Source organism: Cricetulus griseus, unplaced genomic scaffold, assembly GCF_003668045.3.
Source record: "Cricetulus griseus strain 17A/GY unplaced genomic scaffold, alternate assembly CriGri-PICRH-1.0 unplaced_scaffold_14, whole genome shotgun sequence".
Taxonomy (NCBI): Eukaryota; Metazoa; Chordata; class Mammalia; order Rodentia; family Cricetidae; genus Cricetulus; species Cricetulus griseus.
In genome coordinates, this window is record NW_023276853.1 from 432,332 (window position 1) to 457,715 (window position 25,384).

Here is a 25,384-nt window from a genome sequence, read left to right on the forward strand (position 1 = left end):
CAGAGAGCAATGGAGAGAGAAAGCTATGTGTTGAGAGAGATGTATGAAAGAGAGAACAGGAGACATCTGCAGAGAAATCCGGAGACATGTGCACAGAGACCTGAGAAAGGGAGTGATGAGTGTGGTGTAGGCGAGATGTAGCTGATGTGTAGGAAAAGTTCAAGAGAGGAGAAAAGTGTGGAAGATGTAATAAATGAAAGAAAAGTATGACGTGATGTAGCTAAGCGTGTAGAGAGATATAACAGATGTAGGTGTATAAAAGCGAGACATGAATGTCAGAGAGATAGATATGAGGACAGAGATGTGGCTAGCCCTAGACGCCTTTGTGGATGTTTTCAAATACCCTGGAGGTGGACTTGGACCAGGCTCTCTCTACGGCCACTGGTATTCAGCTAATTTCATTTTGTTGCTCTAGATGCCACAGAATAACCTGATTGCACAGTGGGAAGAGGGTTTCAATTGGATCTGCAGCCAACTCCTCTGGCCCACTGAAATCTTCTTGAAATATTTACTTTCCTTTGATTATCTTCTTCCTGAGAAAGTCCTGGGACAGATGTTTCAAGTCTCCTAAGATGACCTTTGGCTTCTGTATGTGTCAGAACCTCCAATTTGTCAGGATAATTTTCAACAAGAAGGATATCTACCTAATAGCGGGAAGGGTAGTACGCTACCTAGAAAATTAAAGAAGAAGCATGTGGGGGGGTAGCGGGGACAAAATGATTCATACGAAATTTCCCAGGAGGTGGTGGTGCATGCCTTTATCCCAGCATTTGGCAGGCAGAGGCAGACTGATCTCTGTGAGTTCCAGGGCAGCCTGGTCTACAGAGAGTGTTCTAGAACAGCCAGTGATATACAGAGTAATTCTGTTACATCTTTCTCTTTCTCCCCTCCCCTTCCCCCTCTCCCTTCCCTTCTCTTCCTCTCTTTCTCTCTCTCACTCTCTCCAAACTCCCCTGACACATATACAAAATTTTCAACTAATAATCTAAGCAACAGAGGAGAGGCTATAATAAAAGCCCTCCCCCGATATTGAGATTGATGACTGACTTACATGCCATCATATAGCTTTCATGCTGTAGCTGATGGAAGTAGAAGCCGACACACACAGCTAAATTCTTAACTGAACTGGAATCTAGGTGCAGAGAAGGAGGAGAGATGAGCAAATCGGTCAATATCAGGCTGGTGAAACCCTCAGAAACAGCTGACCTGAACAAGTGGGAGGTCTTGGTCCCCAGACCGATAGCTGTGAAACCAGCATGGGACTGATCCAGACCCCATGAACCTGGGTGTCAGTGAAGAGATCTCGGAAATCTATGGGCTCTCTTGTAGTAGATGAGTACTTATCCCTAGCATATGAGTGGACTTTGGGAGCCCATTCCACATAGAGGGATACTCCCCGAGCCTTGACACTTGGGGGAGGACCTAGGCCCTATTCCAAAGGATATGAGAGACTCTAAAGACCCCCTATGGAAGGCCTCACCATCCCTGGGGAGCAGAAAGGGTATGGGATGGGTACTGTGTTAGGAGGGTAGGGATAGGAGCAGAGGGGAGGGAGAGGGAACTGTGATGGAAAGGTAACACAATCTTGTTTCTAATTTAAATAAAAAGAAATTTCTCATTAATATATCATCCCAAAATTGTTCAAATGTTAATAGTCCCCTAAACATGCAAGATTCCAATATCAAAACCAAAAATGACAAAGCTACCATCATGTGTCTCAGTTTTGCTGGATTTTCGTTAAGCAGCTGTGATGGCTTTATGACTATTGCAGTTGCCTTCAAATATGCCTGAACCAGTTCTGTGCAAGCTGGTATAGGAAAAATTCTATAAGTTGACTTTTCCAGAGTAATCATGTAGCATGCCTCAGTTCTATAGGATAAAATTGATTTTTTCCTGGAGATACAAATCATGGGGCAGAAAGAATGAAATGAAGAATTTTCTATTTTAGACATAGACTTTGTATTTTATCCATGAATAAAGTGCACTCTATTCATTAAAATGAATTAAATTTCTGTCCAATTTAAAAAGTGAGATGAAAAATTGACATCTATATGCCCAAAGTATGTGATCACAAATTGAAGAAACAACCATTTCTGGGTTAGATGAGTCATTTTCCAGTTTTGAAAACTAATTTCAGCTTATTTGCTTGTCTGGTGACTACTTTGGTATTGACTAGAACATATTCTAAGAATAGGTAAAATTGCTAATGCTTATTCTTCATATCTGCCTATAAAATTTTATTAGGGAAATCCTACTCTCAGACTCATTAGTATTTAATAATCAAGCAAATTTCTTTCTAAATGAGAAATTGTAAGTACAATTCATTTCAAACACTCAAGCAACACATTTCCTTCTGAATAGGGACTATGGGACTACTGATTTCCTGTCCAGTATGTCTCCAGTGACAGAAATAAGTGGCATGGTTTTACAATAGAGAGAATAGGGCCAGGTGGTGCTGTTGAATGTCTTTAATCCCAGCACTCGAGAGGCAGAAGCAGGTGCATCTCTGTGAGTTCGAGACCAGCCTGGTCTACAAGAGCTAGCTCCAGGACAGCCTCCAAAACCACAGAGAAATCCTGTCTCAAAAAGAAAGAATGGATAAAACATACACATATCTAAAATGGACTCAAAGAAAAGGTGGGATCAAGTGTTCCTAACTCTCTGAAATGAAACAACCACACTCCAGAATCTCTCTGTATATAATACCAACATTCAAATAGATTGAAAGACTTACTACATATTAATTGATATTTCAGTGGCACGATTATTATTCAAAGCTATGCAGGTAGGCATTCTTGGCTCAGCTCAGTACTTTCAGATTCTATCTCCTTCATCTGTTGAGGCCAAATATCTGAAGAAAGCAAAATATGCTGGATGCTTTTTACATAAACTATCAACATCCTCACACAAACACAGGAGGTTTTGTAATGTTCATAGCCTCAATCAATGAGGGGAAGTGAGTTTTCATTTAGTTTGCATTTTTTTGCTGTGTCTCAGTGTCTGGTCTTGGACCTAACTCTGCCCATGTAAACAGGTGAAGTTCACTCACACACCCAGTCAAGCCTTCACAATTTCAGGCCTTCTTTTGCCCCACATCTGTTTCTAATGTTTCAATCTGTTACATTTTCATAAAAACATTTGTTCTCTCCATTCAGGTCATGTTTTCTTGCAATTTTGTGTATTGCAAATCCTGATACTTATTACACTACACTAGTATAAAATGAATGTTCACCATTCCAAGTCAGCAGTAATTGAACACAAGTTATATTGTACTTATTGATAATTGAGAAAATGGTAATAAACATTAGTTTCAAAACAATCTTTATTAAATTCTGTAAAATTTTGAACACTAGCAACACGATTGTATTGTAAATAAAAGTTCAATCTTATCACATGAAACATACAGAAAATTGCAGTAACATTGAATTGGATGGTCATCAGTAAACTTACCCTGGCATAAGCATTCACATTTTAAATATTTATGCCTTCAACTATTGTCAAATTTATCCAGTATCATTTTAATACATAATTTCAATGTAGTACTGACAAATATATTGCTGCATATGAAAATTGTTTCCTAACAGTCATTTTGGAATAAATTTTTTTATTTCTTGGTAGAATGGGTTTAACATGACAATGATCATAAGGCTTAGTAACGCCACTCATCTAACTCTGAATAAAGTATCAACATATGCTGAATTTCCTTCCAATACTCACATCATAAAGCACCTTATTTTTATATGATTATTTGGACAGCAATTTCCTATTGAGTTGGTCTCTTTCATCAATTTTCAGTTGTGCTCTAAGATTTGAGCTCCTTTTTAAAGGTTTTGAAAACACTTTACATTTGTTAGGATTCTTTCCATTACTGATGCTTTGTTAGGTTTATTATCTTAACACTCCATAAAAACTGCCACACCTTTAATATTGTGAGTGTTATTCTAGTATGGATTCTGCGATGTTTGTTAAGATTTTAGCACCCAGAAGACGTTTTGCCACGTGACTCACTTTTTAAGTTTTCTCTCATGTACTGATGTAGTGAGTTTTTCCAAATATGATCCATGGTAAAAGGACATAGCAAGTAACTTACTCATTAAATAGTAAGGATTCTGACTTCTCCACTTGTGTAGTAACTTTGAAGATGTATCATAGACACACAACTTGCCACAATGTATACATTTTTAACTTTTTATCAGTAATATATTCTTAGATTTGATGTAAGTATTGCCCTCTTAGTAAAGGACTTGCCACATGCATTTCTATTGCAATGCTTCTCTCCATTATGTATATTTGATAAATTTGTAATGTTGAGCTCTGTTTAAAACACTTGCCACATACATCACAATTTTAACATTTCTGTCTAGTGTGTATTCTTTGATGAACTTGAAGATGTATGTTCTGGCTAAAGAACTTTCCACAAAGTGGACATTTGTAAGGTTTCTCTCCAGTGTGTATTCTTTCATGCCCTTGAAGGTGTGACCGCTGTTTAAAGAATTTTCCACAATCTGAACATTTGTAAGGTTTCTCTCCTGTGTGTATTCTTTGATGAACATGAAGATGTGAGCCTTTGGTAAAGGACTTGCCACATACTTTACAATTGTAAGGTTTCTTTCCAGTGTGTATTCTTTGATGAACCTGAAGATGTGAGCCACTGGTAAAGGACTTCCCACAATCTGTACAATTGTAAGGTTTCTCTCCAGTGTGTATTCTTTGATGAACTTTGAGGTTAGAGCCTGTGGTAAAGGACTTCCCGCAATCTGTACAATTGTAAGGTTTCTCTCCAGTGTGTATTCTTTGATGAACTTGAAAACCTGAGCTACTGGTAAAGGACTTCCCACATACTTTACAATTGTAAGGTTTCTCTCCAGTGTGTATTCTTTGATGAACTTGGAGGTTTGAGCCTGTGGTATAGGACTTCCCACAATCTGTACAATTGTAAGGTTTCTCTCCAGTGTGTATTCTTTGATGAATTTGGAGAGTTGAGCCTTTGGTAAATGACTTGCCACATAATTTAAAATTGTGAGGTTTCTCTCCAGTGTGTATTCTTTGATGAACTTGAAGAACTGAGCCATTGGTAAAGGACTTCTCACATGCTTTAAATCTACATACTGAGTAGTTCCTTATGTGTAATTCCCCAGGACTATTATTTCCCAAGCATCCTGATATTTCACTCTGACAAGCATCCTGTATATACTCTTTTGGGGTCATCTCCTGAATTGTATAACAAAACACACCTGGAAGAAATGAAAGGAAATAATTGACTGATGGTGTGGATTTAGGCAAATTAATTAAGAAACTTACCTATAAAAGGAAACCAATGTGTATTGGAGCAAAATCATCCATCATTGTGTAATGTTCCATTTATTTGGAAATTAATTTATAACAATAACACCTTCAAAATACATGAACTTTAAAATGTTAGAGATAAAAAAATCACATATAGGCTTCCTATGACTAATTATTATTACTACATGTTATATGTAGTTAATCAAAGAGAGTGATGTTTAAAAAGAAAACAATAAAATGATCATAAGCAACACATATGGAAATAAGGAATCAAAAGCTCTAACATGAATAACAAGAAGAATGCCATTTCATGAAATTGTATTTTACAATATAAAAAATTTGAAAGGTCCTCTTTAAACATGTCATGTAACCCAATATTATAAACATAATTGGTAGAATTCAAAATCAACCAAGTGACATTAATAAAAGTGTTCTCTTTACTTGCAAATTGCATTATCAATTTGGATCAACAAAATCCTTTAAAACACATGAATTATAAAATGTTAGAAGTTAAAAAAATCAATATAGACTTTCTATGAATAATTGTTCTTAATACATGATATACGTAGTTCTTCAAAGGGAGTGATTATTAAAAAGAAAACAACAAAATAATAATGAACAAGAAATATGCCTATCTGTTCCATAACATTTTACGGACATTGGGAGAGATCATTTCAAAATTTCCACAATTGCAATGATAATTCTATAAGACATCCATTTCTTCAGATACTTAAGACTATGTTGCATTGGTAAAATCTATACTGTATAAACTTCATACTTACAAGGTATATTGAAACTTATAATTTTAAAATAAAATATATGAACTTAGAGTTTACATGTAAAATTTACAAGTTATTTTCAGTGTATATTTAATGAAAATATACTTATATCAATTCACATCTGGATTACTCCAGTCATTTTCATTCAAATGTTTCCATTTCCCTCATCAAAATTATAACTGTCATTTGATAATTGTTGTTACATATATATTGTTCCGAAAACACTCACACACACACACACACACACACACACACAAAAATTAATAACTACAGAAATTTAGATCTGGAGTCTTCAGGAATATCGAATAGGCCCCTGAGGACTAAGCGACCCTGACTCTACAGAGATCACTGGGCTACTCCTGCCCCAGAGGTGAGAGACTTATGCTCCTGCTTGGACCCAACTTCTGCCTGCCCACTCTGGGAACTCCTACCCTGGCATCTAAAGGCAGTTACACTTGGCACCTGAGGACCAAGCAACCCAGAGTCTGCTGACATCTCTGTTCAAGTCCCGCTCTCACCCTCTTGAAGACCGAGTGCCACAGACCCGCCTGCACCCACCTTGGGACCCATCACAATATCAGAGCAACTTGCACCCACCAGAAGAGAACCTTGGAGCCATGCACACTAGGAAAGGAATTAACACCACCTGCACCCACTGGATGATGACAATATAAGATGACAATATAAGAACACATCCAACAACAGGAAAACCAATATGACACCACCAGTCTTGGGACTCTACACCAGCAGGACATGAACATCCCAACACAGAAGAAGCAGAAGAGAGCATCCTTCAAAACAACTTCCTGCAGATGATTGAAAACCTAAGAGAGGAAATGAGAAAATCCTTCAGATTAATGGAAGAAAAGACAATCCAAAAGATGCAAGAAATCAAGAAAAGCCAAGGAAATACAAATAAACAATAGAAAGAAACAGTCCCCTCCTCATATAATAATTAAAACACCAAATGTACAGAATAAAGAAAGAATATTAAGAGCAGCAAAGGAAAAAGGCCAAGTAACATATAAGACAAACCTATCAAAACTACACTGGACTTTTCCATGGAAACTCTTGAGGCAAATGGACCTGGATAGATGTTCTACTAACCCTGAGAGAACACGGATGCCAGCCAGACTACTATACCTAAAAAAGCTTTCAATCACTATAAATGGAGAAAACAGGATATTCCACAACAAATCCAGAACAAAACAATATGTAACCACTGATCCAGCCCTGCAGATAGTACTGGAAAGAAAGCTCCAACTTAAGGAATTTATCTACACTCACAAAAACATAGGGAATAGATAATCGAAATTTATAAAAACCCAAAAGAAAAAGAAGAGTAAATCCACATACAATAGCACTACCAACAAGAAATAAAAAAACAAACAAGAATAAGCACCCAATGGTCCTTAATTTCCTTCAATATTAATGGTTTTAACTTGCTTTTGAAAAGACACAGGCTAACAGAGTGGATGCGAAGACTGAATCGATCCTTCTGCTGCATACAAGAGACACACCTCAACTTCAAAGACAGACATTACCTCAGAGCAAAGAGTTGGGATAAGATTTTCCAATCAAATGGAGCCAAGAAACAAGCTGGGGTAGCTATCCTAGTATCTAAAATTAGACTTTAAACAACAATCAATCAAAAGAGATGAAGAAGGTCATTTCCTATTAATCACAGGAAAAATCCATCAGGAAGAAGTCTCAATCCTAAACATCCATGCCCCAGCAAAGGCACCAACACTGATTAAAAATTATTAAAACTCAAATCACAAATAAGACCTCACTCAGTTAGAGTGGGAGACTTCAACAGTCCACTCTCACCACTGGACAGGACCACCAGACAGAAACGTAACAAATAGACAAATGAACTAACAGAAATTATGACCCAATTGGGATTAGCAGACATCTCAAGAACTTTCCATCCAAACACAAAAGAATATACCATTTTTTTCAGTATCACATGAACCATTTTCTAAAATCGACCACATATGCGGCAACATATTGAAGTAACTCCCTGTGTCTTTTCAGACCACCATCAAAAACAACACAAATTGCAGAAAAATACCAACTCATGGAAAGTGACCAACATGCAATTGCACCATTCCTGGGTCAAGAAATAAATTAAAGACTTCATAGAATTCAATAAAATGAAATCACAACATACCCAAACTTATGGGACACTTTGAAAGCAGTCCTAAGAGGAAAGTCCATACTCTAAGTGTTCACATGAAGAAACTAGAGAATAGTCACATCAGAGAGTTGACATCACAGCTGAAAGCTCTAGAACACATGAAGGCCAATTCCCCCCAGAGGAGTAGACACCAGGAAATAATCAAACTGAAGGCAGAAATCAATAAAGTTGAAACAAAGAAAACAAAATGTAAAGAATCAATGTATCAAAGAGTTGGATCCTCGAGAAAATCAACAAGATACACAAACCTTAAAACAAACTAACCCAAAGGCAGATAGAGAATATGCAAATTAACAAAATCAGAAATGAAAAGGGGGACATAACAATGGACACTGAGGAAATTCAGAGAATCTTCAGATCACACGTTGAAACCTTGTACTCCACAAAATTGGAAAATTTAAAGGAAATGGACAATTTTCTGGATAGATATCACTTAGAAAAATTAAATCAAGAACAGATAAGCAAATTAAACAGACCTATCAGCTCTAAGGAAATAGAAGCAGTCATCAAATTCTCCCAACACCACCAACAACAACAATAACAAAAGCCCAGGGCCTCATGGCTTCAGTGCAGAATTCTACTAGAAATGCAAAGAATAGCTAATACGAATACTCCTCAAATTGTTCCACACAATAGAAGGAGAAGGTTCATTGCCAAACTCTTTTTATGAGACTACAATTACCTTGCTACTCAAGCCGCATAAAAACACAACTAAAAATAGAACTACAGACCAATATCGCTCATGTACATTGATGCAAAAATACTCAATAAAATACCAGCAAACTGAATCCAAGTACATATTAGAAAATCATCCAGCATGATCAAGTTGGCTTCATCCTCGACATGCAAGGATGGTTCAACATTCGAAAATCTGTCATGTAATCCACCATATAAACAAACTGAAGATGAAAACCCCCATTATTATCTCACGAGATGCTGCAAAAGCCTTTGACAAAATCCAACACTTCTTCATGATAATGGTCCTGGAGAGATCAGGAATAACAGTAACATCCCGAACTTCATAAAAACAATATACAGAAAGCCAACAGCCAATATCAAAATTAATGGAAAGAATCTCAAAGCTATGCCACTAAAATCGGGAACAAGACAAGGCTGTCCACTCTCTCCATACCTCTTCAATATTGTCCTTGCATTTCTAGCTAGAGCAATAAGATAACACACTGTATACCGATGATAAATGTGCTGAGAAAGAAATCAGAGAAACATCACCCTTTATAATTGCCACAAACAACATAAAATACCTTGGGGTAATGCTAACCAAAAAAGTGAAAGAATTTTGAGTCTTTAAAGAAAGAAATTAAAGAAGATACCAGAAAATGGAAGGATCTCCCATATTCTTGGATAGGATAGGATCAACATAGTAAAAATGGCAATCTTGCCAAAAGCAATCTACAGATTCAATGCAATCCCTATCAAAATCCCAGCACAATTTTTCACAGAACTTGAGAAAACATTTTTCAACTTTATATGGAAAAACAAAAGACCTAGGATAACCAAAACCACCCTATACAATGAAAGGCATCACCATCCCCGATTTCAAGCTCTATTATAGAACTATAGTCTTGAAAATAGGTTGGTATTTGCACAATAATTGACGGACAGACCAATGGAATTGGATTGAAATCCCTGATATTAACCTGCGCACATATGAACATGTCATTTTTGACAAAAAATCTAAAGCTATACAATGGAATAAAGAAATAATCTTCAACAAATGGTACTGGTATAACTGGATGTTGGCATGTAGAAGACTGAAGATAGATCCATGTTTATTGCCATGCACAAAACTCAAGTCCAAATGGATGAAAGACCTCAACATAAACCCAGCCACGTTGAACTTATTAGAAGAGAAATTAGGAAACACCATTGAACAAATTGGTACAGGAGACCACTTGCAGAACATAACACCAGTAGCACAGACATTGAGATCACCAATTAATAAATGAGACCTTCTGAATCTGAGACACTTGTGTAAGGAAAAGGACATAGTCAGCAAGACCAAATGACAGCCCATGGATTGGGAAAAGATGTTCCCCAAACACACATCTGACAGAGGGCTGATCTCCAAAATTTAAAAAGAACTCAAGAAGCTAGTCTCCAAAACAACAAATAATTCAATTAAAAAGTCGGGCATAGAACTAAATAGACAATTATCAATAGCAGAATCTAAAATGGCTAAAAGACATATAAGAAAGTAATGGCTAACTTCCTTAGCCATAAGGGAAATGCAAATCCAGATAACTCTAAGATACCATCTTACACCTGTCAGAATGGCTAAAATCCAAAACACCAAATGACAGTTTATGCTGGAGAGGATGTGGAGAAAGGGGAACACTCCTTCACTGCTGTTGGTGGTGCCAACTGGTCCAGCCACATTGGAAATCTGTATGGTGATTCTGCAGGAAACTGGGAATCAGTCTACCACAAGACCCAGCAATTCCACTCTTAGGCATATACCCCAAAGAAGCACATTCATACAACATGGACATCTGTTCAAAGATGTTCATAGCAGTATTATTTGTAAGAGTCAGAACCTGGAAACAACCTAGATCCCCCTCAACTGAAGAATGGATAGAGAAAATGTGGTACATTTCTACAATGGAGTACTAATCTGCAGAAAAAACAAAACAATGGAATCTTGAAATTCACAGGCAAATGGAACGTACTAAAAGAAACCATTCTGAGCAAGGTTAAGCTGTCACAAAAAGAAAAACACGCTATGTCCTCACTCATATGTGGATTTTAGACACAGAGTAAAGGATTACCAACCTATATCCACATTGCCAGGGAATCTAGTAAACAAGGAGGAACCTAAGAGAGACATACATGATCCCCTGGAGAAGGGGAAAGGGGCAAGATTTCCCTAGCAAATTGGAAACATGGGGGAGGGAAGACAGAACTAGCAGAATGAGAAGAGGAGGGCTGAGGAAGACATGATGGGGCAGGGAGGTTGAGTTAGGGAAAAACAGAAGAGCAATATAAGAGATACTATAATAGACAGAGACATTATAAAGAGAAATCAGGCTCTAGGGAAATATCTGGAGAGCTACAAGATGAAGCCAACTATCAGTCTAAGCAACAGAGGAGAGGCTACCTTAAATGCCCTCCCCTGATAATGAGATTGATGACTAATTCTTATGCCATCTTATACCATTTATCCAGTAGCTGGTGGAAGAAGAAGCAGACACCCTCAGCTAAACCTGACCTGAACTGAAATTCAGTTGCAGAGAAGGAGGAATGATGAGAAAAGGCGTCCATACCAGGCTGGTGAAACCCACAACAAGCTTACCAGACCAAGGTAGAGCTCTTGGTCCCCAGACTGATAGCTAGGAAAGCAGCATTTGACTGATGAAGACCCCCTGAATGTGGTCGTCAGTGAGGAGACCTTAGAAATCTATGGGACCGCTTGTAGTGCATCAATACTTATCCCAAGGAGAGGAAATGGACTTTGGGAGCCCATCACACATGGAGGGATAACCATGAGCCTAGACACAAGGGGGTTGGACTAGGCCCTATCCCAAAGAATAAGACAGAACTTGAAAACCCCCTATGGAAGGCCTCACCCACCCTGGGGAGCAGAAATGTTATGGGATAGTTAGAGTGTTAGTTGTGGGGGGGTAAGGGGGAGGGAAGCGAGAGCGACCTGGGATTGACATGTACAATAAATTTCTTTCTAAATAAAATAAAAAGAGCAAAAAAGAAATTTACTCCAGCTTAATTGGTAATCATTATATCATTTCAGATCTCATCAGGTTACATTAAACAAGCAATAATGAATATTACCATGGCACAGGGTAATTTTCTTGCTCAAATTATTATTTTTATTGATTATGGATTTGACAGACATGGACACGATCAATTAGGAAATAGAAATTTGGCAGCATTCTTCACTTGTGGTGTGTAGATTCTCAGTACAAAACTGAAGGATTCAGACGCAAAAGGCATCAAGGTTGTATGACATTTCATCAAGAATATATGTTAACTTGTATGTTCCTGCAATATTACACCATAAAAGTATATGACACATTAAGGATGCATTGACTGTTAAGATGACAATACTGAACCAAAACAAAATACAAAAGAGAGACTAGCAGTAACCTTAGTACCAGGCATAAAAATCATCACTTAATGATACTTATATAAATAAGTATTATGTTCAATGAGAATACTTTGACATTTCTCTGGCCTATCTGTATCCCTTGAAATTCTTATCTTAGACTGATACCTAAGACTGCAAGCAGAAAACAGACAGGTATGTAGAGAGTGAGTATCCTATATTATTTTCTCAATTATAGGGGAATATTTTTGAGAAATCTCCATTTATAATGATTATTTTGGAAATTTGCATGCTAAAATCTTATTCTATTATATATAGATATTTTCCTCCTACTCCATAATTTTTACCTTGAATGGATATATTATTTGGGAAAAAGCCTTTTCTGCATCTAAATAAATGATCATGTGCTCCCTCTCTTATATTCTGTTCTCTTGATTCATTTGTGAATTGCTTTACTTATGTTCAATCCTATAAGCAACTCTTGGATGCAGCCACCTTGATCCTAGAAAATAATGATTCCAGAGAATAATCAGGTCATACTTTGAAAACCTATACTAAACAAAATTGGAAATTTAAATAAATGGACAATTTTCAGGATAGATATCACTTACCAAATTAAATCAACAACAGATAAGCAATTTAAGTAGACCTATAACCCCTAATGCAATAGAAGCAATCATCAAAATCTCTAAACCAAAAAATATCATTTGAGGGTCACATGTTTTCTATGCAGAATTCTACAAGAAATGCAAGGAAGAGCTAAGCAGAGGAGTCATCACCACACCTTTTTAAAAAGCTACAATTAACTTGCAACTCACACCACACAAAGACTTTGCAACTCAAACCACACAAAGACACAGCTATGAAGAGAACTTCAGACATACCTCACTCATAGACATCGACACAAAAATATTCAATAAAATATGCAAAAATCCAATCCAGACACATTAAAAATCATCTACCATGATCAAATACTCTTCATCCCAGAGATGCAGGGATGATTCAACATCCTATTATCCATCAAGGTAACCCATCATATAAACAAACTAAAAAAGAAAAAACACATGGTTATCTCACTAGATGCTGAAAAATCCTTCAACAAAATCCAACTCCCCTGTATGATAAAGGTCGTGGAGGGAACAGGGATAACAGGAACATATGAAATCAGGATAAAGGCAATATACCGCAAGCCAACAGCCAACATCAAACAAAAATGAAGAGAAACTCAAAATGATTCCTCTAAAATTAGGAACAAGGCAAAATTGTCAACTCTTTCCACATGTCTTCAATATTGTACTTGAAGTTCTTGCTAGAGTAATAAGACAACCAAAGATCAATTGGTGACATTTGGAAAAGAAGAGGTCAAACTTTCAGTATTTTCAGATGATATGATAGTTTATATAAGTCACATGGAAAATTCTACCAGGGAATTCAAATATCTGATAAACACCTTCAGAAAAGTGGCAGGATAAAAGATGAAATCAATAAAAAATCAGCAGCCCTACTATATATAGATTGTCCATAGCCATACGACCATGAGGCAACTGCTCTCCTCTGTGATCTCAGAACCTGATACATATAGATGATAAATAGGCTGAGAGAGAAATCAGAGAAGCGTCACACTTTACAATAGCCACAAACAAATAAAATATGTAGGGTAAGTCTAACCAGTCAAGTCAAAGACATGCATGACAAGAACTTTGAGACTTACGAAAAAAATTTAAAAATACACCAGAAAATGGAAAGAACTCCAATGCTCATGGATAGCTAGGATCGACATAGTAAATATGGCAATCATACAAAAAGCTATCTATAGATTCAATGAAATCCCCATCAAAATCCTTTAACAAATCTTCACACACATTGAAAGAACAGCATTCAAATATATATGGCAAAAAACAGGATAGCAAAAACAATCCTGTACAATAAAGGAACTCCTGAAGTCATCACTAACCCTGACTTCAACCTCTACTATAGAGCTATAGTAATTGCAACACTTGGTATTGGCACAAGAAAAAATAGGTTGATCAATGTAATTGAAAATACCTGTTATTAATCCATACACCTACAGACAACTGACTATTGACAAACAAGCTAAATTTATACAATGGAAAAAACTTTGACAGAGAGCATAACTGGATGGTTACATGTAGAAGATTGCAGATAGGTCCACATTTATCACCATGCAGAATTCACAGGTCCAAATGGACAAAAGACTTAATATAAATCCCTTTACACTTAACCACTTAGAAAAGAAGGTGGGAATTGAAGGAATGATAGAGAAGACCACTTCCTTAATGTAACACCAGTAGCACACACACTGAAATCAACAAGTAACAACTGGGGGACATCTTGAGACTGAGAAATTTCTGTACGGCAAAGGACAGAGTGAGGCAACAAATAACTCAGCAGTACAGAGAATTGGAAAAGATCTCCAACAACCCAACATTTGACAAAAGGCTGATTTACAAAATAAACAACAAAAGCAAGAAGGTAGTCACCAAAACACCAATTGATAGATATTAAAAAGTGGAGTACAGAACTAAATAGAGAATTCTCAGTAGTGGAATCTAAAATGGCCAAAAGGCACTCAAGAATTTCTCAGCATCCTTAGCCATCAGGAAAATGCAAATCAAAACAACTCTGAAATACCATCTTTCACCTGTCAGAATGGCTAAAATAAAAAATGCTAGGGAAACATGCTGGAGAGGATGTAAGGTAAGGGGCATGTTCATCTTTTGCTGCGGGGAGTGCACCCTTGTACAGCCACTTTGGAAATCAGTATGGTATTTAATCAGAATATTGGGAATTGATGTAGTTCAATACCCAGCAATATATATATTTCATATTGACTGATGAATAAAATTTTTATTTTTGGACAGTGGATAGGCAGAATTTATCTATGACAGAATTCCAAAAAGCAGGTAGGGATAATTAAGACAAAGTAAAGAGATGACATGTAGCCACCAGGGAGTTAGGACTCGGGACATTACCTATGTAAGTCATATCTACAGATTAATAAAAATGGGATAATTTATAACAACCCTAGCAAATAAGAAGCCTAAGCCCATGACCAAAAATATATAGATACTAAGCCACTTATTTCTAAGTGATGGTAGGGACACATACGATGGAGAGAAAACTTTCTAGGAGTACCAATCCCAGACAAAGAAATATGTCTTCACAGTGCAGACAATACCCAAACTTGAAATCATGTGACAACAAATAAAAAGTCTGGTATAGGTAATTGCTTACATCATTTTCTTTTATTGCTCCCCAAACACAGAGGGTATTGTCCTTGCAATTACTTACCACCAAGAACCCAAAGATGATGCCAGAATACTGAAAAGATTGAATGGGGAGATATAAAATTTGTACTCCACTGGATACTTCAACCCAATTGAAATACATTAATACTACTTGAAAGTACTATATCTGCTACACAAGGAGAGGACAGTCATCAATTGTCCATGTTATGGACCATGTAACCACATATTTAGACTGGCCTAGAAGATATGTGCCAAGTGGCAGGGATGTGTTGGCAATAACTAATGAGTATTTGACTGTCATACTGCCTCCTCCATTGCTGAAACCCATATCTGACACTATTAGTAGAGCCAAGAAACTGACACCAAAATGGCCATTGGCCCTAGATAAAAAATTATTATTTTTATTCCATTTAAGGAATATAGTGCTGATTCAATACTATATTGTTATACCCACAGATTTGTGCCTCAGTCATTCTTCACTAGAGAAGCTTAATATTGAGATTAAGGAGAACTAAGCCCTATCTGGGATTATTTATCTTAACCCTCCCATCAGGGTGCAGGCACCTATGATTAAATGGAATAATTTGACTCAGAGAGAAGATAAAGGAAATAAACATTAAAAGATTCTAGTGAAACACAACTTTTCAAACAGTATAGGACCAACCAACCCACAATTATCAAGTCTGTAACAGCAAGGCCAAAACCCACAACCAAAATCTTAGCTTGTTCATTGAAAGTAATTCCAAAGTCATAAATCTTTGACAAGAACATAGGTATGGTTCCTAGATTTCAGTACTAGGAAAACCCAATTTTCAGCTTTTTAAATTCTTCTAATTTTATGAATTTTCTGATAATTTTTTGATAGAAAAAATGGGCTAGGGAATCATGACATTGCATTAGAGTAATAAATCGATGGTACACAAGAAGGTAAAACATATAAATAACCTGAACCAGATATATTGTAAAAAGGTCCAAAACTATGGAAGGACACTAAAAAAAGTAATCCATTTATCACTGACACACATCAGAAAAATCTGGCATATGTTGCAAAACAAAATAAAACCACACATACATTGCCAACTGGAATACGAATACTTTTAAATTTATCCAATCACTATTCTGATGAAATGAAGGAAAACCATGTAAAATCTTTAGTATACAATTCTAAAAGAAATACTGGGCCTCCACTTCTAGCAAGGAGCAGGGCGAATCCCACTGCAGTTGTTGTTTGTTTCTTGTTTTGTATTCCACACATGGTCCATTGATTCCTTTCAACTTACCCTGTCCCAGGCCTTCTGCTTCATCTATATTCACCATCCAGGGTTCTTTGTTTTCTTCAAGGCAGGTGTCCAGCTCTGGTTTTGATTCAGAAAGGCCTATGAATTAGAAGAGATGTGTGATAATTTCTTTACATAGTGTGGAAAAGAGTTGGGTTGTAACACAGTTGTGTACTCAGTGAACTTAAAGGAACATAGGGAGAGACTCATAAGCGAAGTGTTATAAGTACATATTTGACAGGTGCTTTTAATTTTTTATACCTTCAACTTCCCTTCCAATACACAATTACAAATATAAAACTGTTGGATTCAAACTGCATTCACAGATTATTGCTACAGAATGAATACAAAACAAAAGAATACAAAATTTGATTGAGATAACTAATAGATAAATTAAAAGACCATTTAAAATGATTTAAGACAAATTGCAGTAAAGATTACATTCAACTATATTTGGGAATAATTGGCCACTGTGATTGATTCTTAGAAAACAATTCACAATACTAATAAAAGTTGATAGACATTCCTAGGCCTAAGCTGCAATCAGAAAATGATTGATTCTCACCTACAGAAACCAGGTTGCTATAATTCTCCAACATGACGTCTCTGTACAAATCCTTCTGAGAAGTATGCAGGCATTCCCATTCCTCCTTGGAGAAATTGATGGCCACGTCCTTGAAAGTCAACAGACTCTGAAAGCAAAATTGATTCCCATTGTGATGATGGTTTGAGACCTTATATGACCCAAAGGAAAGATTATTTAAAGAACTTGGTGTGTTATCAGTAATCAATCTGCAATTTTTAAATGTTACATATCAAAATGATTGATGTTGTGGCTTTTTAAAAGAGATCAATGTGACCAACATCTAAAATCCTCATGAAATCTGTGCCTTTTCTCAGTGATAAATAACATCTGAAGTTGTCCTCAGAAGGAATTGAGTATCAATATTCATCTCTAATATCAGAAATGTTATAAAGCTTTCAGAGCATGCATTGATATAGACAAGTCATACAAGAAAATAAGAGGCAAGGAAGAGTGGAAAACAAGATATAGCATAGAAATGAGAGTGTTAATACAGAATTTCTTTCAAAAATATAATAAAACACAAAAACAGATTTCACACAATGAGGAAGTACAGTGAATATTGAGCTTTTTAAATGAAGCATTTCTCAGTGGACTGTCAACCTGTTACATCCTTGTGCATACATTTACCTTAGAGCAAGCCATCTGTCAGTCCCCTACTTTATGGATCCTTTCAAGAAGTTTATCTTAAAGTTTTCCCTCCTGATACTATTCTGCGAGTAAGGCAAAAGCACCTTCATTCCACGCTACCACACTCAGAGACTGGTAAGCAGCTTAATAATGTCTTCAATTCGTGACTTGTTCCAAAACAGAAAAGAAAAACTATGAACTTTTACAGAGTGACAGTTTACTTTTCCCTTTTCCTGTGTTCGGGTAATCTGTTATTCCAGCAATGGTGGTTATCTCTTCAATGTAGGTTATTGACTTCAGCACCTGCTTTACATTTTGCACAGGCATTTTAAATTGAGTCTGATCATTAATTAAAACAAAACTGACACCTGTATTTGAAATAGTGGGTGGAATCTGAGTGGTAGCTACAGCTGAAAGTATTTCTCATGCTGGGCACATATGATAGACCTCCCACAGCCATGGTGCAGTAGGAGACTGATGCCATATGTCAATATCTATTTCCACTTTCACAATTTTGCATCGTGTCTCAAGCTTATTTTGAACAGTAAATTTCCTCTTTTGGATTCACTGTCAAATGCTATGTGTACTCAAACCTAAAGATGATATCCCTGCATCCAATTTAATACTTTTTGTTGTTAATGAAGACACTTCAATTCCAACCACCCAAGTTTTTCGTGTGGAAAATATGATTGTTTGCATAATCCATCTAAATATGAGTACCCTTTCTTACCAGTTCTCCTTGAGTTCATTTTGAATTTTTTCAAGGTTGGTAGATATTCAGAAATTATTGATTCCTGCCATGGATATGAGGTTACAGACAGGCAAGATGCAAATAGGGAGAGTTAAAGGTTTCTCACCTCACTGTCATATTAGTATGGACTAGATGGATAACAGTCTTTTTAAATAAATATTATTTAGATTAGAAATGACATTATTTTACATTTCAATCCCAGTTTCCTCTCCCTCCCATCCTCCCATCCTCCCCACAGAAGCCGCATCCCAACCCCCATCTACTCCCCAGAGAGGGTGAGGCCTTCCATGAAGGGTCATCAAAATATGTGAAGTCTTTTGGGACAGGGCCTAGGCCCTCTCCCGGGTATCTCGGCTAAGAAAGTATCCCCCCATGGGAAATGGTCTCCGGATGTCTACTGGTGCATTAGGGATACATCCTGGTTCCAATGCCAGAGGCCGCATAGATTTCCCAATGCTCCTAGCTCACACCCATGTTTGGAGGGTCCTGGTTTCATCCTCTGTTGGTTGTCAGTTACCACATTCTCAGGTCATAGGTGTCTATGGGTTTTCCCAGTGTGGTTTTTATCCCTTTATTCGACTCTCCTCTGTCTCTGTAGCTGGATTCCAGGAATTTGGCTCAGTGCTTAGCTGTTTTTCTCTGCTTCTGCTACCATCAGCTACTGAATGAAGGTTCTAGGATGGGATTTAAGGCAGTCATCATTCTTAATATAGGGGAAAGACATTTAAGGTAGCCAATCCACTACTGCTTAGGTTCCTAGTGGGGTCTTCGTTTTGGATTTTCCTTTAGCATAGACTTCATAAAGTGAGGCCAACATCCATACAGCTGCCACTCCTCGCTATGTTCTAGGTGTCATATGATCAGACCTATGAAGATTGCAGTGGGACAGCTATGGAACTGATGGGGTGGTTCCCCTGAATGACTTTGGTCAACTGAAGATTTTATACTATGGCAGAAATCTGTCTAATCCTATGTGGCACATTGGTGTTCTTTAAGCAGTAAGCACCTGGAGCAGGGAGGATGGCTGAGAGGGTAATGCCCTTAACTGCAAGCCTAGTACTTAGGTTTGAAACCACAGCATGATAGAAGTCACATGGAATGTCCAACCACTGTCATGGACACCTGTACAGAAAGAAATGGAGACCAGAGTATGTTTGGTATCTGTGGGGTCAGACAGATTGCGGTATAATGACAATTTTCAAATGTAAAACTCAAGAACTTAATACTAAATCCTGTGTTTTCCCTCATGATATGAATCTAAGGCAAAATACACAAAATTCAGATAACTACACACACACCCAACACACAAAAAAAAGAGAGAATGCAAAATATACAAAAGAGGCATTGTTCTATTTTATTTAGTTACTATAGGCCAGGCAAAAATTATAGGATACTTCTAGTGCTAGAAATATGTTAGGGAACTGACAAATGTCTCATCTTCTATGCTGAGAAATGACAATAAATATGACAACAGATGGAGAGATCCAGGAGATACAAGCCACATTTTCAATGGCTTCCCGTTGTTTAGAGGCTATATGATTCTTCATGTGAAGATAGCACATCAATTCTGTAGCACAGCAAATCTCTCCTGAGGAACGTCCATACTTTAGTCTGATTTGTGGCAATGCCTCATATGCTGGTGATATGTGGATGACTGTCGGAAGTTACAGTTACATTTGGAGCAGGTGTAGGGCTTCTCTCCTGTATGGATTCTTTCATGAGCTAACAGATTAGTTTTATGGCTAAATGACCTTCCACATGTATTACAGGTAAAATGTTTGAATGCCTGGTGTATCACCGAATGGACTTTCAGGTCTGATTGGTTAAAGAAGGACTTATGACACCTTTTACACAAAAAGGACCTCTCCTTCTTGTGTCTCCTCTTGTGGGCTAAAAGCTGCGAGGGATATCTGAAAGTTCTGAGACATTCCACACATTGGTGTGTCTTTGGCACTCTGCTGCTTCTGTCTTGGACACTCTCACCTGTGTGGTCTGTCTCACAATTCTGAGAGTCTCCAGTCTTCTCTGCTCTGGTGATAATCCCTGGTTGTGGTTGCTCCACAGGAACCACAACCTGTGGTTGGTCCTTATCTTTGGGGACACTTACAGAAGATGATCCACAAATAGAAACTTGATGGTGCTTGGAACATCTAAAATCCTGAGAGACTCCATCAGAATCACCTCTCTCCTCAGTCTCGGGACAATTATATTTTTCAATAATTACAAGTGAGTCCATCTCATTTCCAGGACTCCTATCGCTGGTATTTACTTTACTGAGATTAAGAGGATTGTTGTAGCCGTCTCCACTGTCTTCATGTCCTGTTGAAATAAGACATTCTATGAAAGAGTGCCCAAGAAGTGGTTCCCACCCAACTTCCCCCCTCTGTACCACTTCTTGACACTCACCTGTTGGCAATAACTTGTTTAGTGGGCTCTGCAATGTCGTACTTTTATTCTCCTGTGTTGATGTTGATGTTGTTGAGGATTTCATTTCTTTAAGAAGATTGATGACCTCCTTTAACGACATGTGCTCAGGAAATAGTCCTTCCTCTCCTTGCATGGAGACATGAAACTGTGCACAAAAAAGATGATCATAATCATTGAATCTGGAGATTAGAGAAAAGTAGCCCTCCCAATAATGGCATGGGATCACTGGAATTGGTTTAGCTCATTTTTCTATGTCTCTCGTCTCTTATGGTGTTATCCTTACATGCAGTTACTGTTCTCTAAAGTAACTATTCTCACTGTATTTTCAAATGTTGAGGCATTTTTCTCAAGGAAAAGTTAAGATTAGATTTCTCTGGTGTCCAGCCATAACATTTCCTTCAAATGACTAGTGCATTGAATGATGAAAGATTAGGTTGGTCCAATCTGAAAAATGGGACCATACTTGTTAGTAAATTCTTCTGGTTGCAAGGATTGTCCCCATCTCACCCAATGTATGGCAAGTATAAGAAAACATGGTGTCTTAATGAGAAGTCACCACGGCGGGGTAGGACAAATCAACAAGGGTGTCTGGAGAGGGGAAGTGTCAACGGAGCCTGTGAAACCACCAAAGCCTTGATTGTGGATCTGCCATGTCTTTTGTCAGTTGAAGTGATTTGTCTGCTCTGACAAAGTTTTTCTGTTTAAAAACAACAACAAATGGTATGCTAGTGTTTCATTGTATCTACTAAATCTGTAGCTAATAATTTTCACTTTGATATGCTAACCAGTATCTGTAGCTACTATTTTGTGCCCAGAACCTCTATATATTCTCTATATTCTTTCTCTGAGGGTGGCTGCTACTCTGGATGAAGCTCCTACTTTAGCATTAAGCTGCTGATTAGTCTTGTTAGATTCTTTCTGAAATCCATAGGGTATCTACAAAAAATATACAATAGATGCCATTTTGATATCCTGACCTCAGTTTGCCAATTGTCGCTTTCTGCACTGATGCTGTTGACTCCTGCATTTTCACTCAGAAAGCTGAGGAGTTCCTTTCCCCCACTCTCAGCCAGTAGTCTGTCAGTGGTGCTTTTCTCTCCATATGTCAGTCACTTTGCTATGTGTGGTGGGTCAATTTCCAATCTGAGTTGCTCTAACTTGTGTTTGAAGTGTAACTAGAACCATCATTTTCCTAATAAACCCTTGGCATCTTAGCTGTATTATTAAAGGGTCTTGGTTACTTATTGTAGAGTCATTAACACAATTTACCCCTAACTGAAACACTTGTAACACATAAAAGGACTCCACATAGACACATTGTCTCTGCTGTTAAGAACATGACTGGATATCATGGAGGCATTTTACTTGGAATACATTTCAAACATGAAATTGTGAATTAAAATGAAATCAAAGGAGTGAAATGTTCAATAAAAAAATTTGAAATTATTATTAGTGTATAGATCAAGTACCTCAAGTAAACAGCAGGGTGAAATGGTGGATAATTTTAAGACAGCACTTGAAAAGCTAAGGAAGGGAACAGCCCTGACTTCTAGGCCCTAATTGGCATCATAGAATGTACATCCAGTAACTGATGGAAGCAAATGCAGTGATCTACTGCCAGGCTTTGGGCTGAACTATGGAGGGACCTTTTGAACAAGGGGGGTCAATAGCATAATGTTGGAAACCATCGAGACAGCTGATGTGAACTAGCAAGTGCTCAGGGACAATGGACTCTCAATTGGTGAACCTGCTTGAGAATGAACAAAATTGTGCATGACACTTATGTGGCTTGATCTATTTGAGAGAGCAGTTTTAGAGGGAGCAATACATATTCCAGTACATAAACTGTTATTTGGAGTCAATTCCCTATTTGGGATACCTTGCTCAGCATTGTTGCAGAGGAGAGCACATTGTCCTTGTCTCTATTTGGTATGCCAGATTTTGTTGATTGCCCAAGGAAGGCCTTATCGACATGGAGGAGTGGAGGGCAGTGGGAAGGAGGCCAGTGGGAGAGAATGAAGTGGGAGGAACTGGAGATGCTATGTAAAATGAAAAATGCATTTTATATTAAAAAGGATGGCAGGAGGAGTATAATTCCTGTGAGTCCCACTCAAACAAGTCCTCCATAATCAAAACCTATCTCAAATGAAAAGAAGCCAATCAAAAACAACTAACAATCAAGCAAACACATCTAGAAATAAGCAAATTAAAAGGTTTAAAGCAATGAGAAGTGGTTTTAAGAATTACATTTAAACTGGTTTGCATTCGCAACATAGCAAACATCAATAGGTACAAAAAATGGAATAATCCCCTGTGTCTTATCAGACCACCATGCTTTAATGTTTAAATTCAAAAACAACACAAATTACAGAAAACCTGCTAACTCATGGAAAAGGAACAACATGCAATTGCACCATTCCTGGGTCATGGAAGAAATAAAGAAAGAAATTAAACAATTCCCAGAATTCAGTGAAAATCACGATACAACATACCCAATTGTACGGGAGACTTTGAAAGCAGCCCTAAGAGGAAAGTTCATAGCTCTAAGTGCTCACATGAAGAAACTAGAGAATAGTCACACAGAGAGTTGACATCAAAGCTGGAAGCCCTAGAACAAATGGAAGTAAATTCACCCTGGAAGAGTAGACACACTAGGAAATAATCAAACTGAGGGCAGAAATCAATAAAGTCAAAACAAAGAAAACAATTCAAAGAATCAATATAACAAAGAGTTGGTTCTTTGAGAAAATCAACAAAATAGGCAAACCGTTATCCAAATTAACCAAAAGGCAGAGAGAGAGAGAGATCATGCAAATTAACAAAATCAAAAATAAAAAGGGGGACATAACAATGGACACTGAAGAAATCCAGAGAACCTTCAGGTCATACTTTGAAAATCTGTACTCCATAAAATAATTTAAAGGAAATGGACAATTTTCTGGACAGTTATCACTTACCAAAATTGAATCAAGAACAGATAAGCAACTTAAACAGACCTATAAATTCTAAGGAAATAGAAGCAGTCATCAGAAGTCTCACAACCAAAAGGAGCCCAGGGCCAGATGGCATCAGTGCAGATTTCTACCAGAAATTCAAAGAAGAGCTAATACCAATACTGCTCAAATTGTTCCACCCAATAGAGGCAAATAGTTCATTGCCAAACTCTTTTTATGTGGCTACAATTAACTTGGTACCTAATCTACACAAAGACACATCTAAAGAACAGAACTACAGACCAATATCCCTCATGAACATAGATGCAAAAAGTAATCAAATAATGGTACAGAACCAAGAAGACAATTCTCAATAGAGGGATCTAAAATGGCTGAAAGACACATAAGAAAGCATTCAGCATCCTTAGCCATCTGGGAAATGCAAATGAAAACAACTCTGAGATACCATTTACTCCTACAGAATGGCTGAAATCAAAAACACCAATGGTAGTTTATGCTGTAGAGGATGTGGAGAAAGGGGAACACTCCTCCACAGGTGGGAGTGCCAACATACAGCCACTTTGGAAATCAGTATGTTGATTCCTAAGGGAAATGGGTATAAGTCTACCACATAATCCACCAATTCCACTAATAGGCATACACCTATAAGAATCACATTCATACAACAAGAACATCTGTTCAACTATGTTCATAGCAACATTATTTGTAATAGCCAGAAACTGGAAGCAGTCTAGATGCCCCTCAAGTGAATAATGGATAAAGAAAATGTGCTACATTTACACAATGGAGTAGTACTCAGCAGAAAAAACAATGGAATCTTGAAATTTGCAACCAAATGGATGGAACTAGAAAAACCATTCTGAGAAAGGTAACCCAGTTCTAAAATACAGGCAAGTATGTACTCCCTCATATTTGGATTTTAGACATAGAATAAAGAATTGCCATCCTGCAGACCATGCTGCCAGAGAGGGTGGTATACAAGGAGGACCCTAAGAGAGACATACATGGACACCTGGCACAGGTAAAAAGGACAAGATCTTCTGAGCAAATTTGGAGCAAGGGGGAGCAGAGAGGGAACTAGGAGAATGAGAAGGGGAGAAGAAGAGTGGTGAGGAAGACATGGTGGGCCTGGAGGTTGAGTTTGGAGAAG

At 37.5% G+C, this 25,384-nt stretch overlaps 1 protein-coding gene across 1 annotated transcript in view; it reads right to left on the reverse strand.

The window, feature by feature from the left end:
- Window positions 1-4,371: 4,371 nt before the first annotated feature.
- The window catches only part of LOC118239785 (zinc finger protein 2 homolog), a gene marked incomplete at its 3' end in the record, with an annotated part of 27,674 nt that continues 6,661 nt past the window's right edge, over window positions 4,372-25,384 (reverse strand). The window contains exons 4-6 of the mRNA XM_035453722.1: window positions 20,528-20,613; window positions 6,707-6,711; window positions 4,372-5,085 (exon numbers count right to left, since the gene is read on the reverse strand). Of these exons, the coding sequence (XP_035309613.1) occupies window positions 4,372-5,085; window positions 6,707-6,711; window positions 20,528-20,613 (805 nt within the window). The remainder of the gene's footprint in view (window positions 5,086-6,706; window positions 6,712-20,527; window positions 20,614-25,384) is intronic.